The sequence below is a fragment of the Scyliorhinus torazame genome, chromosome 20 (genome assembly GCF_047496885.1).
Source record: "Scyliorhinus torazame isolate Kashiwa2021f chromosome 20, sScyTor2.1, whole genome shotgun sequence".
NCBI lineage: Eukaryota > Metazoa > Chordata > Chondrichthyes > Carcharhiniformes > Scyliorhinidae > Scyliorhinus > Scyliorhinus torazame.
The window spans coordinates 23938056-23955882 of record NC_092726.1 but is presented as its reverse complement, the minus strand read 5'-3'; the positions used below and the strand labels follow the sequence as shown (position 1 = coordinate 23955882).

General features: G+C 51.0%; 1 protein-coding gene across 1 annotated transcript in view; it reads left to right on the top strand.

The window, feature by feature from the left end:
- The window catches only part of polr3d (polymerase (RNA) III (DNA directed) polypeptide D), a 52218-nt gene that overhangs the window by 16968 nt on the left and 17423 nt on the right, over positions 1–17827 (top strand). The window contains exons 3-7 of the mRNA XM_072485978.1: positions 7761–7804; positions 9013–9167; positions 13893–14017; positions 14749–14914; positions 16347–16618. Coding sequence (XP_072342079.1) covers positions 7761–7804; positions 9013–9167; positions 13893–14017; positions 14749–14914; positions 16347–16618 — 762 coding nt within the window. The remainder of the gene's footprint in view (positions 1–7760; positions 7805–9012; positions 9168–13892; positions 14018–14748; positions 14915–16346; positions 16619–17827) is intronic.

Below are 17827 nucleotides of genomic sequence, written 5' to 3'. Positions count from 1 at the left end.
CGTTTGAACAAAGTGGTGGGGCGAATGTGGGGGGCAAAGAGGGGGGGTTAAAAAGGGGGGAAAGAGGAGTTTTATGTACTAATCCTGCGATGTGGTAACTTTTCTCTCTCCCACAGGTGGTGATGGGGGGAGGAGGGGAGGTGGAGGAGATGGGGCGTTGGCCATTGGGGGCGGGGCCAAGGGAGAAGCGCGGGCTTGGTTCCCATGCTATGATAATCATGGCGGGAATAGAGAAGCAGGAAGGAGGGGGCGTCGCACGGTGCGAGCCGAGGTCACGGGGGGAAGCCGAGGTCGGCCAGAGTTTGCTGACTTCTGGGAGCAACATGGGGGGAGTAATTACGCTAGCGGGGGATCTAGCGGGGGGGGTGGGAGGGGGGAATTACTGGGTTGCTGCTGCTGGGGAGAGGGGGGAGCTGGTATGGGAGAGGATGGGCGGGGGGGGGGGGGCACCGCCAGGAGGAGATACAGCTGCGTGGGAACCGGGTGAGGAGCTGGAAAGAGGTGATGGCTAATCGACAAGGGGGGGGGGGGGGGTAGGAAGCCCCCCAACTCGGCTGATCACGTGGAACGTGAGAGGGCTGAACGGGCCGATAAAGAGGGCACGGGTACTCGCACACCTTAAGAAACTTAAGGCAGATGTGGTTATGTTACAGGAAACGCACCTGAAACTGATAGACCAGGTTAGGCTACGCAAAGGGTGGGTGGGGCAGGTGTTCCATTCGGGGCTAGATGCGAAAAACAGGGGTTGGCTATATTAGTGGGGAAGCGGGTAATGTTCGAGGCAAAGACTATAGTGGCGGATAACGGGGGCAGATACGTGATGGTGAGTGGAAAACTACAGGGGGAGATGGTGGTTTTGGTAAACGTACATGCCCCGAACTGGGATGATGCCAATTTTATGAGGCGGATGCTAGGACGCATTCCGGACCTAGAGATGGGAAAGCTGATAATGGGGGGAGATTTTAATACGGTGTTGGAACCAGGGCTGGATAGGTCGAAGTCCAGGACTGGAAGGAGGCCGGCAGCAGCCAAGGTACTTAAAGATTTTATGGAGCAGATGGGAGGTGTAGACCCGTGGAGATTTAGCAGACCTAGGAGTAAGGAGTTCTCGTTTTTCTCCTATGTCCATAAAGTCTACTCGCGAATAGACTTTTTTGTGCTGGGTAGGGCATTGATCCCGAAGGTGAGGGGAACGGAGTATACGGCTATAGCCATTTCGGACCACGCTCCACACTGGGTGGACTTGGAGATAGGGGAGGAAACAGGAGGGCGCCCACCCTGGAGAATGGACATGGGACTAATGGCAGATGAGGGGGTGTGTCTAAGGGTGAGGGAGTGCATTGAAAAGTACTTGGAACTCAATGATAATGGGGAGGTCCAGGTGGGAGTGGTCTGGGAGGCGTTGAAGGCGGTGGTTAGAGGGGAGCTGATATCAATAAGGGCACATAAAGGGAAGCAGGAGAGTAAGGAACGGGAGCGGTTGCTGCAAGAACTTTTGAGGGTGGACAGACAATATGCGGAAGCACCGGAGGAGGGACTGTACAGGGAAAGGCAAAGGCTACATGTAGAATTTGACTTGCTGACTACGGGCACTGCAGAGGCACAATGGAGGAAGGCACAGTGTGTACAGTACGAATATGGGGAGAAGGCGAGCAGGTTGCTGGCACACCAATTGAGGAAAAGGGGAGCAGCGAGGGAAATAGGGGGAGTGAGGGATGAGGAAGGAGAGATGGAGCGGGGAGCGGAGAGAGTGAATGGAGTGTTCAAGACATTTTATAAAAAATTATATGAAGCTCAACCCCCGGATGGGAGGGAGAGAATGATGGGCTTCTTGGATCGGCTGGAATTTCCCAAGGTGGAAGAGCAGGAAAGGGTGGGACAGGGAGCACAGATCGAGGTAGAAGAAGTGGTGAAAGGAATTAGGAGCATGCAGGCGGGAAAGGCCCCGGGACCGGATGGATTCCCAGTCGAATTCTATAGAAAATATGTGGACTTGCTCGCCCCGGTACTGACGAGGACCTTTAATGAGGCAAAGGAAAGGGGACAACTGCCCCCGACTATGTCTGAAGCAACGATATCGCTTCTCTTAAAGAAGGAAAAGGACCCGCTACAATGCGGGTCCTATAGACCTATTTCCCTCCTAAATGTAGATGCCAAGATCCTGGCCAAGGTAATGGCAATGAGAATAGAGGAATATGTCCCGGGGGTGGTCCACGAGGACCAAACTGGGTTTGTGAAGGGGAGACAGCTGAACACGAATATACGGAGGTTGTTAGGGGTAATGATGATGGCCCCACCAGAGGGAGAAACGGAGATAGTAATGGCGATGGATGCCGAGAAAGCATTTGATAGAGTGGAATGGGATTATTTGTGGGAGGTGTTGAGGAGATTTGGTTTTGGAGAGGGGTATGTTAGATGGGTGCAGCTGTTGTATAGGGCCCCGGTGGCGAGCGTGGTCACGAATGGACGGGGATCTGCATATTTTCGGCTCCATAGAGGGACAAGGCAGGGATGCCCTCTGTCCCCATTATTGTTTGCACTGGCGATTGAGCCCCTGGCGATAGCGTTGAGGGGTTCCAAGAAGTGGAGGGGAGTACTTAGGGGAGGAGAAGAACACCGGGTATCTTTGTATGCGGACGATTTGCTACTATACGTGGCGGACCCGGCGGAGGGGATGCCAGAAATAATGCGGATACTTGGGGAGTTTGGGGATTTTTCAGGGTATAAATTGAACATGGGGAAAAGTGAGTTGTTTGTGGTGCATCCAGGGGAGCAGAGTAGAGAAATAGAGGACCTACCGTTGAGGAAGGTAACAAGGGACTTTTGTTACCTGGGGATCCAGATAGCTAAGAATTGGGGCACATTGCATAGGTTAAATTTAACGCGGTTGGTGGAACAGATGGAGGAGGATTTCAAGAGATGGGATATGGTATCCCTGTCACTGGCAGGGAGGGTGCAGGCGGTTAAGATGGTGGTCCTCCCGAGATTCCTCTTTGTGTTTCAGTGCCTCCCGGTGGTGATCACGAAGGCTTTTTTTAAAAGGATTGAAAAGAGCATCATGGGTTTTGTGTGGGCCGGGACGACCCCGAGAGTGAGGAAGGGATTCTTACAGCGTAGCAGGGATAGGGGGGGGCTGGCACTACCGAGCCTAAGTGAGTATTATTGGGCCGCTAATATTTCAATGGTGAGTAAGTGGATGGGAGAGGAGGAGGGAGCGGCGTGGAAGAGATTAGAGAGGGCGTCCTGTAGGGGGACTAGCCTACAGGCTATGGTGACAGCCCCACTGCCGTTCTCACCGAGGAACTACACCACAAGCCCGGTGGTGGTGGCTACACTGAAGATTTGGGGACAGTGGAGACGGCATAGGGGAAAGACTGGAGCCTTGGGGGGGTCCCCGATAAGAAACAATCATAGGTTTGCCCCGGGGGGAATGGATGGGGGATATGGAATGTGGCAAAGAGCAGGAATAACGCAACTGAAAGATCTGTTTGTGGATGGGAAGTTCGCGAGTCTGGGAGCGCTGACCGAGAAATATGGGTTGCCCCAAGGGAATGCATTCAGGTATATGCAACTGAGGGCTTTTGCGAGGCAACAGGTGAGGGAATTCCCGCAGCTCCCGACACAAGAGGTGCAGGACCGAGTGATCTCAAAGACATGGGTGGGGGATGGTAAGGTGTCAGATATATATAGGGAAATGAGGGACGAAGGGGAGACTATGGTAGATGAACTAAAAGGGAAATGGGAAGAGCTGGGGGAGGAGATCGAGGAGGGGCTGTGGGCAGATGCCCTAAGCAGGGTAAACTCGTCGTCCTCGTGTGCCAGGCTAAGCCTGATTCAGTTTAAGGTATTACACAGGGCACATATGACTGGAGCACGGCTCAGTAAATTTTTTGGGATGGAGGATAGGTGTGCGAGGTGCTCGAGAAGCCCAGCGAATCATACCCATATGTTTTGGTCATGCCCGGCACTACAGGGGTTTTGGATGGGGGTGACAAAGGTGCTTTCAAAAGTAGTAGGAGTCCGGGTCGAACCAAGCTGGGGGTTGGCTATATTTGGGGTTGCACAAGAGCCGGGAGTGCAGGAGGCGAGAGAGGCCGATGTTTTGGCCTTTGCGTCCCTAGTAGCCCGGCGTAGGATATTGCTAATGTGGAAAGAAGCCAAGCCCCCGGGGGTGGAGACCTGGATAAATGACATGGCAGGGTTTATAAAGCTAGAGCGGATTAAGTTCGTCCTAAGGCGGTCGGCTCAAGGGTTCACCAGGCGGTGGCAACCGTTCGTCGAATACCTCGCAGAAAGATAGACGGAATGGAAAAAAGAAGGCAGCAGCAGCAGCAGGATCGGGGGGGGGGGGGGGGGGGGGGGGGGTGGAGGAGGAGGAGGAACCAGAAGGACTCTCAGGGTTGTTAATATATACTGTATAGTATGTATAGGTCGTTGCTACAGATAATTATATATTGGACTTTTAAATTATATTTTTGGAGAGTGTTACTTGTGATAAGGCAGTTGCCAATTCGGGTTAGTTTTCATTTTTGTTATTTATTATTTATTCATTTTTTGTTTATAAAATAGGTCATTGTTATTTGTGTTGCTATAATATTGTGTAAAGGATGCACAATGTACTGTGTTGGTTGACCAAAAATTTTCAATAAAATATTTAATTTTTAAAAAAATCCTTAAGCACCCTAGCTGCAGCCGGCCTCCTTCCGGTCCTGGACCTCGATCTGTCCAGCCCTGGGTCCAGCACCGTATTAAAGTCTCCACCCATTACCAACTTTCCCGCCTCTAGGTCCGGGATGCGTCCTAACATACGCCTCATAAAATTGGCATCATCCCAGTTCGGGGCATACACGTTCACCAATACCACCACCTCCCCTTGCAGTTTGCCACTCACCATCACGTATCTGCCCCCACTATCTGCCACTATAGTCTTTGCCTCAAACATTACCCGCTTCCCCACTAGTATGGTCACCCCCTTGTTTTTTGCATCCAGCCCCGAATGAAACACCTGCCCCACCCATCCTTTGCGAAGTCTAACCTGGTCTGTCAGCTTCAGATGCGTCTCCTGAAGCATAACCACATCTGCCTTAAGTTTCTTTCGGTGTGCGAGTACCCATGCCCTCTTAATCGGCCCGTTCAGCCCTCTCACATTCCACGTGATCAACCGGGTTGGGGGCTCTTTACCCCCCCCCCCCCCCCCCCCCTTGACGACTAGCCATATCCTTTTTCAATCCAGCTCCTCACCCGGTTCCCACGTAGCTGTATCCCCCCCCAGGCGGCGCCCCCCCCGCCCCGACCCCCCCTCCCATACCAGCTCCCCCTTCTCCCCAGCAGCAGCAACCCAGTTAACCCCCCCCCGCTAGATCCCAAGCTAGCGTAATTGCACCCCCCATGTTGCTCCCAGAAGTCAGCAAACTCTGGCCGACCTCGGCTTCCCCCCGTGACCTCGGCTCACACTGTGCGAGGCCCCCTCCTTCCTGCTTCCCTGTTCCCGCCATGATTACCATAGCGCGGGAACAAAGCCCGCGCTTCCCCTTTTGGCCCCGCCCCCAATGGCCAGCGCCCACAGCTCCTCACCCTCCCTCACCCCCTCCCCCACGACATGGGGAAGAGAGAGAAGTTACAGGGTCGCAGGTTTAACAATCTGGGAAGTCTTCTCTTCCCCCTTTTCCCTCCTTCATCCCACAAATCCACCCCCCCCCCTTTTGTCCCAAACGTTCTTTTTCTGGCCCGCTCACTCCAGCTTCTCCTCGACAATAAATGTCCACGCTTCGTCTGCCGTTTCGAAATAGTGGTGTTTCCCTAGATGTGTAACCCACAGTCTCGCCGGCTGCAACATTCCGAATTTGACCTTCCTTTTATGCAACACCGCCTTGGCCCGATTAAAGCTTGCCCTCCTTCTCGCCACCTCCGCACTCCAATCTTGATACACGCGGATCACCGCATTCTCCCACCTACTGTTCCGAGTTTTCTTGGCCCATCTGAGGACCATCTCTCTGTCCTTGTATTGGAGAAATCTCACAACTATTGCTCGAGGAGTTTCTCCAGCCCTCGGTCTTCGCGCCATAACTCGATAGGCTCCCTCCACCTCCAGCGGACCCGTCGGGGCCTCCGATCCCATTAACGAATGCAGCATCGTGCTCTCATATGCCCCGACGTCCGCCCCCTCTGCACCTTCGGGAAGACCAAGAATCCTTAAGTTCTTCCTCCTCGCATTGTTCTCCAGCACCTCCAGCCTTTCCACACATCTTTTGTGTTGTGCCTCGTGGATCTCCGTTTTCACCACCAGGCCCTGTATGTCGTCCTCATTCTCAGCAGCCTTTGCCTTCACGACCCGAAGCTCCTGTTCCTGGGTCTTTTGCTCCTCCTTTAGCCCCTCAATCGCTTGTAATATCGGGGCCAACAGCTCCTCCTTCATCTCCTTTTTGAGTTCATCTACGCAACGCCGCAGGAACTCTTGTTGGTCAGGGCCCCATATTAAACTGCCTTCTTCCGACGCCATCTTGCTTTGTGCCTGCCTTCCTGGCCGCTGCTCTTGAGGATCCACTGCAATCCGGCCACTTTCTTTTTTTTCCATCCGTGTCCGGGGGATTCCCTTCTGGATTACCGCACAGTGTTATTTGCCGTTAAAATTGCCGATGGGGCTCCTATTAAGAGCCCAAAAGTCCGTTCCACCGGGAGCTGCCGAAACGTGCGACTTAGCTGGTCATCGCCGCACCGGGAAGTCAGCTTCGGAAGTCTATTAAGGGCATGACTGGGTTTACGGTCGGGAATAGTTGAACAACTCCTGGTTGCAAATAAAGTTAGGCAGTGAAATGTTCTTTTTGTGTTGAGTTGAAACATAGAAAATAGGTGCAGGAGTGGGCCATTCGGCCCTTCAAGTCTGCACCAGCATTTAATATAATCAAGGCTGATTGTGCAAATTCAGTCTCCCACTCCCGCTTTCTCGCCATACCCTTTGATCCCTTTAGCTGCAAGGACCATGTCCAGCTCCCTCTTGAATATACCCAAGGAACCGGCCCCAACAGCTTTCTGTGATCGAGAATTCCACTAGTTCACAACACTCTGAGAGAAGACGTTCTTCCTCGTCTCAGTCCTGAATGGCTTCCCCCTTATTCTTAGGCTGCGACCCCTAGTTCAGGACATCCTCAACATCGGGAACATTCTTCCCGCATCTCGCCTGTTCAGTCCTAGATGCTAACCACTGTGACGCCCTCTCCTAAACTCTAGTGAGTACAAGCCCAGTCAATCCCGTTTTTCTTCGTATGTCAGCCCTTCCATGCCGGGAATTAGTCTGGTGAACCTTCGCTGGACACCCTCAATAGCAAGAATGTCCTTCCTCAAACTAGGAGACCAAAACTGCACACACTATTCCAGATGTGGCCTCACCAAGGCCCTGTATAATTGCAGCAAGACATCCCTGCTCCTATACGCCAATCCTCTCACTATGAAGGCCGGCGTGTCATTAGAGTTGGGCCCACAATTTTGTTTGAGGAATTGACCTTTAATGGCAGGGTTGGGGGGGCGGGGGGGGGGGGGGGGGGGGGGGGGGCGTGGCGGGGGGTTGTATTGCAGTTCTTTCCATTTGCCATGAATAAGGAGAGGTTTGATTCCGCATGGGTTTCCAGCATTTTCACACTCACGTCCCCATGAACTCCAAAAGCCACTGTAAGGACCAGAGAATGATGACTAAGGAAAATAAAGAAGTGGAATATTACCTGCTGATGTGAATTGTCTGTAATGAATGATGTCCTCTCTTGCAGAAAACCTTCACTCCCAACATCATCAGCAGGAAGGTTAAGGAAGAGTGAGTATATGTTTACTCTGCGCAATTTGTGCCAGAGCTTTGGTTTTCTATTTGTGGTGGTTACGTGATGCCAGCTGGGGTGGTGGGCGGGAGTTGGGAGAGCAAGTGCTGCGGGTCCGTGTACAGGGCCTCCAGCTGCCCAGCACCTGGAGTTTCTGATCAGAGGAACAGGTTTCTTGCAGGGACAGGCAATGAACCATCCTCGCACACCCGTCACGCTTGTCTGCCTACCTTGCTTGGTGGGCTAGTGGCTTCCCATCATTCATTACCAGTACGATTTTAGCATCAGAGAGTCCCCACAGTGCAGAAGGAGGCAATTCGGCGCATCGGGTCTGCACCGGCCCTCTGAAAGAGCACCCTACCGAGGCCCTCTCCCCTGACCTTTGGACACTAGGGGGCAATTGATCATGGCCAGTAAACCTAACCTGCCCATCTTTGGACTGTGGGAAGAAACAGGAGCACCCGGAGGAAACCCACGCAGACACGGGGAGAAAGTGCAAACTCCACGCAGTCACCTCGAAATTGAACCCGGGTCCCTGGCGCTGTGAGGCAGCAATGATGACCACAGGATTCTGCCCATTGCACATTTTGGAAGAAATGGATACTCAAAATCAGAGAGAGTGCAGATCGGGCTCCGAATTGGCAGGACGAATAGCAATGATGTGTTGACTACACCCTATGTGTTCCCAAATGTCCTCGTGTCAAACTCGGCTTTGACAATCTTTACATTGCAGCGTGCAAATACTCCAGTTAGTGGAGTAGCTTGTGACCCGGCAGAGTGTAGCGCTAGGTGTGGGGCAGATTTCTCAGCTCTGTCTGCTTGGAATGCGGCAAGGATCCGGCAGCATCATTCCTGGGGTGGGCATGTGGGGAGAGAGCATATTTTGAGCCGGCTAACATTGGGTTGAGGACTGGTGGGGACAGGGCTGCCACTGGAGGGTGGGGGTGGAGTGAGGGGGTGAGTTCAGAGTCTCGGAAAAGGTTGGCTACCACAGTCTCTCCATTTCCTGCTGTGTTTACCCCTCTGCTCCATCAGTAATGTGTTGGTTTCACACGAAAGGCACACATAGTGGGCTGCTAAAGGTGAGCGAGCACATCTCACCATCGTACTCACTGACGTCACCTCTCAAGAGAAAGATGTGCTTTTAAAACTGGTTTTAATGGGAGCAGCACTTCCCACCCTCCCCTTAAATATGCTTCTCTTACAGACCAAAGGAGGACGATGCATCCCAGAGAAAAGAGAAGAAAGACCGAGAGCGGGATCGTCAGCGAGAGGCGCGGGGAAGGGGGAGAGGAAGACCCGAGACGATTCAATCCCACTCCATCTTTGAGCAGGGTCCTGCTGAAATGATGAAGAAAAGGGGTAAGGGGCGGAGAAGGGTATGCACGAATCCTGTCTTTCCTGCTTCCATTCATAGCGCAGAAGCATGGGCTGGGCCATTGAGCTGGTCCTGGCTCTTTCGGAGAGCAACCAAGTTCATCCCACTCCCCTTTCCCCATATCTCTGCAGCTGTGTCTCCTTCCAATTATATCATCCAATGGGAGTGCATCCCGAAAACGTACCACTCATTGATGAAAAGATATTTCTTCACGTTGCCGCTGCTTCTTTTGGGGATCGCCCTCAATTTGTGCCTTGGAGCTATTCAGTCATTGGAAACGGCTTCTCTTTTGTTGTCTGGATTTTATCAGACACTTCGGCCAGTTTACCCAGGAGCCCTTACTTAAGAGACGAACAAAGGACAGAAACAGATTCACGGGTCAACCCAAATTTATTGACACGTCCAATAGATGTCAACCCACGATTACCATTCCCAACTTATCTTAGCCCTATTTGCCTAAGATTCTAATACTACCTGTGCCGGTAAACTTGATCGAGCCGCGGGTCCAATTCTCTGAGCCTCTGCTGTCTCGGTTCGTGTCTTCGAAGTTGATTCATGTACGCCCTCTTCCGTTTGACTCTGGGTTGCTGCCTGTAGTCTCCTTCAGTGCAGGCCGGGCTGAGCCTCCACTGCTAGTGACCCCCTGGTGTCTCCTCTTATTCCACTTCCTCTGCGTCCTGGAAGCTTCCGTGGCTTCCAGCCAATGGGGGCCACTGGGTGGAGGTCACAGCACCCAATGAGGTTGCAAATCCTTTGTTTGGAGGACACGAGATGCACCCGAGGTCACCACCGGCAGCTATCCATATTCCACATAGCCCCCTTCCAAATAAGGTTGGGAACCCGAGGAGTCAGAGTCTGGCCGAAACCAGGGGATACACCAACCGTATGCCCAATCTGGTCATGACCAACTCCTTCCGACCTCCGGTCCTGGGGCAAGCCCTGCCCTGAACTGTATTGTCTGCTGGTTCCTGATCTGTTCCTGCCTGACGGGTAGCACAGTGGTTAGCACAGTTGCTTCACAGCTCCATGATCCCAGGTTTGATTCCCGGATTGGGTCACTGTCTGTGCGGAGTCTGCCTGTTCTCCCCGTGTCTGCGTGGGTTTTTTCCCACATATCCTGAAAGATGTGCTGTTAGGTGAAGGTGAAAATCGCTTATTGTCACAACTAGGCTTCAAATGAAGTTACTGTGAAAAGCCCCTAGTCGCCACATTCCGGCGCCTGTTCGGGGAGGCTGGTACAGGAATTGAACCGTGCTGCTGACCTGCCTTGGTCTGCTTCAAAAGCCAGCTCTCTAGCCCCGTGCTAAACCAGCCCCTGGACATTGTGAAGTCTCCCTCTGTGTACCCGAACAGGTGCCGGACTGTGGCAACTAGGGGCTTTTCACAGTAACCTCCTTGCAGTGTTAATGCAAGCCTACTTGTGACAATAAAGATTATTAGATTATAATATTTAGGCCTGCCCGGATTCCCAGTGATCTTTGGTGTAGGAGCTGTCTGCTGTGGCAGTTTAATTTAGTGTGTCCAGTTGTTGGTGGGCCTACGATTCAGGCCATTGGCCATCTGGCCACAAGTTCCACAATCTAACCCTTCATGCTTTTGTACTTTTGTTTTTTTATTCATTGAAGGGATGTGGGCTTTGCTGACTCGACCCAGCTTTTATTGCCCATCCCATTGAGAAGGTGGGGGTGAGCCGCCTTCTTGAGCCGCTGCAGTCCCTGTGGTGTAGGTACACCCACAGTGCTGTTAGGGAGGGAGCTCCAGGATGTTGACCCAGCGACAGTGAAGGAACGGCCGATATATTTCCAAGTCGGGGTGGTGAGCGACTTGGAGGGGAACCTCCGGGTGGTGGGGTTCCCAGGTATCTGCTGCCCTTGTCCTTCTAGATGGTAGAGGCCGTGGGTTTGGAATGTGCTGCCTAAGGAACCTTGGTGAGCTGCTGCAGTGCATCTTGTAGATGGGACACACGGCTGCCTCTGTGCGTCGGTGGTGGAGGGAGTGAATGTTTGTGGATGGGGTGCCGATCAAGCGGGGCTGCTTTGTCCAGGATTGTGTCAAGCTTCTTGAGTGTTGTTGGGAGCTGCACTCATCCAGGCAAGTGGAGAGTATTCCACCACACTCCTGACTTGTGCCTTGTCGATGGTTGCCACTGGGTGGAGGTTGAAGACACATAGAACATACAGCACAGAACAGGCCCTTCGGCCCACGATGTTGTGCCGAACCTTTGTCCGAGATTAATCATAGATTATCATTGAATTTACAGTGCAGAAGGAGGCCATTCGGCCCTTTGAGTCTGCACCGGCTCTTGGAAAGAGCACCCTACCCAAACTCAACACCTCCACCCAACACCAAGGGCAATTCTGGACACTAAGGGCAATTTATCATGGCCAATCCACCTAACCTGCACATCTTTGGACTGTGGGAGGAAACCGGAGCACCCGGACGAAACTCACGCAAACACGGGGAGGATGTGCAGACTCCGCACAGACAGTGATCCAAGCCAAAATCGAACCTGGGACCCTGGAGCTGTGAAGCAATTGTGCTATCCACTATGCTACCGTGCTGCCCTTAAGAACAAATAAATCTACACTATATAATTTTACCGTAATCCATGTACCTATCCAATAGCTGCTTGAAGGTCCCTAATGTTTCCGACTCAACTACTTCCACAGGCAGTGCATTCCATGCCCCCACTACTCTCTGGGTAAAGAACCTACCTCTGATATCCCTCCTATATGTTCCACCTTTCACCTTAAATTTATGTCCCCTTCTAATGGTTTGTTCCACCTGTGGAAAAAGTCTCTGACTGTCTACTCTATCTATTCCCCTGATCATCTTATAAACCTCTATCTAGTCGCCCCTCATCCTTCTCCGTTCTAATGAGAAAAGGCCTAGCACCCTCAACCTTTCCTCGTAAGACCTACTCTCCATTCCAGGCAACATCCTGGTAAATCTCCTTTGCACCTTTTCCAAAGCTTCCACATCCTTCCTAAAATGAGGCGACCAGAACTGTACACAGTACTCCAAATGTGGCCTTACCAAAGTTTTGTACAGCTGCATCATCACCTCATGGCTCTTAAATTCAATCCCTCTGTTAATGAACGCGAGCACACCATAGGCCTTCTTCACAGCTCTATCCACTTGCGTGGCAACTTTCAAAGATGTATGAACATAGACCCCAAGACCTCTCTGCTCCTCCACATTGCCAAGAACTCTACCTTTAACCCTGTATTCCGCATTCATATTTGGCCTTCCAAAATGGTTAAACTCCATCTGCCACTTCTCAGCCCAGCTCTGCATCCTATCTATGTCTCTTTGCAGCCGACAACAGCCCTCCTTACTATCCACAACTCCACCAATCTTCGTATCGTCTGCAAATTTACTGACCCACCCTTCAACTCCCTCATCCAAGTCATTAATGAAAATCACAAACAGCAGAGGACCCAGAACTGATCCCTGCGGTACGCCACTGGTTACTGGGATCCAGGCTGAATATTTGCCATCCACCACCACTCTCTGACTTCTATCGGTTAGCCAGTTAGTTATCCAACTGGCCAAATTTCCCACTATCCCATGCCTCCTTACTTTCTGCATAAGCCTACCATGGGGAACCTCATCAAATGCCTTACTAAAATCCATGTACACTACATCCACTGCTTTACCTTCATCCACATGCTTGGTCACCTCAAAGAATTCAATAACTTGTAAGGCAAGACCTACCCCTCACAAATCCGTGCTGACTATCCCGAATCAAGCAGTGTCTTTCCAGATGCTCAGAAATCCTATCCTCCAGTACCCTTTCCATTACTTTGCCTACCACCGAAGTAAGACTAACTGGCCTGTAATTCCCAGGGTTATCCCTAGTCCCTTTTTTGAACAGGGGCACGACATTCGCCACTCTCCAATCCCCTGGTACCACCACTGTTGACAGTGAGGATGAAAAGATCATTGCCAACGGCTCTGCAATTTCATCTCTTGCTTCCCATAGAATCCTTGGATATATCCCGTCAGGCCCAGGGGACCTGTCTATCCTCAAGTTTTTCAAAATGCCCAACACATCTTCCTTCCTAACAATTATTTCCTCGAGCTTACCAATCTGTTTCACACTGTCCCCTCCAACAATATCGCCCCTCTCATTTGTAAATACAGAAGAAAAGTACTCGTTCAAGACCTCTCCTTTCTCTTCACATGTCCATAAATTATCCATGGGTCAAAATGTAACGACAAAAAATAAAAGAAAGGGGAAATAATAATCTTTAGTGTCACAAGTACGCTTACATTAACACTGCAATGACGTTACGTGAAAATCCCATAGTCGCCACACTATGGCGCCAAGGGAATAGACGGGGAATAAACAGGAACGACCCGTACACCTGTGTGATACTGCCGTGGGATGCCACAAAGGGAAAGGGACAGAACATTCCAGGGAAGTGTCATCCAGGATTTTGTATTCCTCCCACCTTAACTTTGGGTGATGTTTAGGGATGGATGGAAACTTAATAGTCAGCGGTCTTGGCTACCGACAGTAAAGTAATGTTAAAGGGAGCTTACCGCACTGTCACTGCCCCATCCTCCAGTAAACTGAGGGCATTTTAAATCGTCACAGGGGGTTAATCGTATTGACTTGTTCTCGGCTGTCGATGGTACAGTTACTAGCCTGGCATCTCTTGTATTATTTACACATCTGGCTGTGTCTCTGTATATCTTCACAGCTGGTTGGGATTCCTCTGTGGACATGAAAGAGTTTGGAACCTCACCGATTATTAACATAAAGAAGGAGAAACGCGAGTCAGAGGAGGAAACCAAACAGATTCTCCGCATGCTGGATCGCGACGACGTAAGCAGACACTGAGGGGCGCCCCTGATGTATTGCACTGCCCGAGAGGGGGGGGCAGCTTAGATGGTGATGTGGGACCCAGAGTGTTCGAGGTCGGGGGGCTGTTGCTGCAATGGGAGGGGCATTTGAAGGAAAGAATGAAGTGCGCGTGTCTCATTGGCAGCAGAGAGGGTGGGAGGGGGGTTCCATGATTGGTTCCCAAACTGCCGGGTTAACTTATCCCTTCCTCGGCAGTTGAACGTCCACCCTTGCAACAGGGAAGGCAGAAAATGAGCGGAGTAGGAGTTTTGTGGTGGCTTTCTAATGATTTCTTCTCAACGCCAGCCCCCCCAATGGATGTGTGGAGCCAGTGGGAAGCTGACTTTTTATGCCTCATTGGTGCAATACCTTGTCGACACTCACCATTGAGTCCCTCACTTAGGCACAGCAAGCAGGCCTGTGGAACTGCACGGCAGAGAGCCTGTGTGTTTCAAAAGGGACAATTTGGAGTTGGTCAGAGAGGTTCCAGGTTCCAGGTGTCAGTGTTGGGATTGCTAACTTGGGATTCAGGAACTCGGTGTAAAATGATCCCAGTGGGTATAATATCAGCACAGAGCAACGGTAGAGTCGGCGACCATCTCCGTCCTTAAACACCAAATTCCTTTTCTACCTGAGCCGTTCAGAGTTTGTGTTTTTCTTTGTCTGCATCAATGAAACATTATGTGTGCTTTGCTTTGTCTGCCTGTGTGCAGTTTATTGACGATCCTGGTCTGAAAAATGATGCCCGGAACATGCCTGTCCAGCTGCCACTGGCACAGTCAGGCTGGCTCTTCAAGGAGGAGGTGGAGGATGAGGAGGTGAAACCTGCACTGCCGGCCAAAGAGGGGAAGATGGAGGTGGATCTCTCATCAGTGAAAGGCGAGTGTGACAACGCAGGCTGCTGCTGGTACAGGGGGTGGCTGAATGTGTGAAGCCATTTGGAGGCAACGACAGACTGGGATAGTTTGTTCGGCGCTGTTATTAAAGCGTTCATCGGTTTGATTTAATGCCTGCAATCAATCAATCTCATTGTTGATTCACCTAATCTGGTAGCCCGCTGTGTTAATTGGGAGCCATCATTCAGACAGTCTTGCAGAGAACGCGAGGTGGCGGCTCTATCAGTTCCGTGGGGGTGGAAGAGTCATTCAGAAGTCAATCATTTAGAGTTGTTCAATAGTTTTACTATCAGAATTAGTGAGCTTGCAGTGTTGGCCCATTTGGTGGAGACAGTGAGGCTCCACTGTGATGTGAATCTCCCACACGCGAAAAGATCGTTTTGTGTTTACACAGCGCCTTTCACCGCACTGGAGCGTTTCTCAGAAGCAGAGACTGGTTACAAGCACAGGAAGCGGCCATTCAGCCATTGCGCCTGTGCTGGCTCTCTGAAGTCGCACTTCACCTCGTGCCACTGCCTGATGTGGGGATCACTGATTACCCCCAGGATGGTTCCTCAAAGAGCAGCATTGCGAAAGGGCGTAACTCCTGCCGCTGACCAGGAAGGTGTCGGGAGTGGCTGAGCCAGGTACACTCGCCCGCACAGCCAGTGCAACTATTCCAGACACCTTTCCTTCAAAATGAAGACCAAATCCATGAGTGTTTGAAGAGCGGAAGGTGCCAATGAGAAAGTAACGGTAGTGCCAGCAACAGTAACAATGTGGGTGTCCGCTGCAGTATTTATATTGGAACACAGCCTGGCTTGCTCAGTTGGGAGCTAATGAACCTCTTGGTCCTTGGGGTCCTGGTCTCGAGCCCCATGCTGCCTGATATTTTTATTTAATATTTTATTTAAGAAGGTATTTAAATAACTGAGGCACAAGCTTCTGGACAAGGTAATTAGGGTACGGTCCCTTGGCAGATATATATGAAATGTGGCCAATACATTCATTGAAAAGCATCTGGATTTAGCCCCTTGGGAAGCAGTTGTTGCTGCTGGCACTACTTTCCCATTGGTATCTTCCTTGCTCTCTCATGGTTTTCGCTGTCTGGCCTTCATCTTTTATGTCCATCGAGAGGGCAGACGGAGTTCTCAGTTTCTCATCCCGAAAGACCGAGCTACTGGCAGTGTGCCGCTTCCTGGGCACCACAGCGGGAGTGTCGACCTTGATGATGTGCCTTGAAACCACAGCCTTCTGATTCGGTCGAGAGTGCTACTGCATTTTGGAATTTCCTGGCAATGCTGACTGTATAAACCTGCTCAGTTGTGCGTGAAGTGCTGGAGAGTTGCTGGCACCGGTTGTAAAAGCCAGAAGGAATTGTATGCGCATTATTCTCTGCGACATCTAGTTAATGGTGTTTGTTGCTCTACTTTCAGTTAAGGATGAACCTGGAGATGACGGTGTTGCCAAAGAGGTTCAGATGGCGCAGAAAGCAAGCGCGGTGAAGAAGATCCCGACTGTTGCAGAGGAGGTTTCGGTGTCTGAGCTGCTCGAGGAGCTGAGTGTGTGTAAAGATGACGAACTGCTGTTTCTGCAACTCCCCGACACACTGCCTGGCCAGGCTCCCACTCGTGATGAGAAGCCACTGAAGGCCGAGGTTCAGACCGAGGATGGCCAGACTGTGGTGCTGAAGCAGGAGAAGGCTCAGGTCGGTATCGGGGGAGTCACCAGTTATTGTGTCACTCGGGTTCCCCCCACCTGGTCACCATTTCCAAAACTAGCCAAATAACCCAATACTGAGGTTTTGAAACATACCAATCACCATTCTGTTGTCTGATGAAATAGCAAGTATTGGGAAACACAGCCTGGAATGTAATCAAAAGATTCGGCATGGATTACACACCGATTAACAGATGTCCAGGAGGGGAGTTATGGAGCCGGTTTAGCTCAGTGGGCTGGACAGCTGGTTTGTGAGGCAGAACAAGGCCAGCAGCGCGGGCTCAATTCCCGTACTGACTGAAGGTTATTCTCAACCTTGCCTCTCGCCTGAGGTGTGGCGATCCTCAGGTTAAATCACCACCAGTCAGCTCTCCCCCCTCAAAGGGGAAAGCAGCCTATGGTCTGCTGGGACTATGGCAACTTTACCTTTAATATAGTATAACGGATATCCGGGAGTGAGTTACAGACAGGAATCTAATCGAGGGGTTCAGGGTGGTTTATATATAGAATATCAGATACCCGGGAGTGAGTTACAGACTGGAATCTAATCGAGGGGTTCAGGGTGGTTTATATATAGAATAACAGATACCCGGCTGTGAGTTACAGACTGGAATCTAATCGAGGGGTTCAGGGTGGTTTATATATAGAATAACAGATACCCGGGAGTGAGTTACAGACTGGAATCTAATCGAGGGGTTCAGGATGGTTTATATATAGAATAACAGATACCCGGCTGTGAGTTACAGACTGGAATCTAATCGAGGGGTTCAGGGTGGTTTATATATAGAATAACAGTTACCCGGGAGTGAGTTACAGACAGGAATCTAGTCGAGGGGTTCAGGGTGGTTTATATACAGAATAACAGATACCCGGGAGTGAGTTACAGACTGGAATCTAATCGAGGGGTTCAGGATGGTTTATATATAGAATAACAGATACCCGGCTGTGAGTTACAGACAGGAATCTAATCGAGGGGTTCAGGGTGGTTTATATATAGAATAACAGATACCCGGGAGTGAGTTACAGACTAAAATCTAATCGAGGGGTTCAGGATGGTTTATATATAGAATAACAGATACCCGGGAGTGAGTTACAGACAAGAATCTAATTGAAGGGTTCGGGGTGGTTTATATATAGAATAACTGATACCCGGGAGTGAGTTACAGACAAGAATCTAATCGAGGGGTTCAGGATGGTT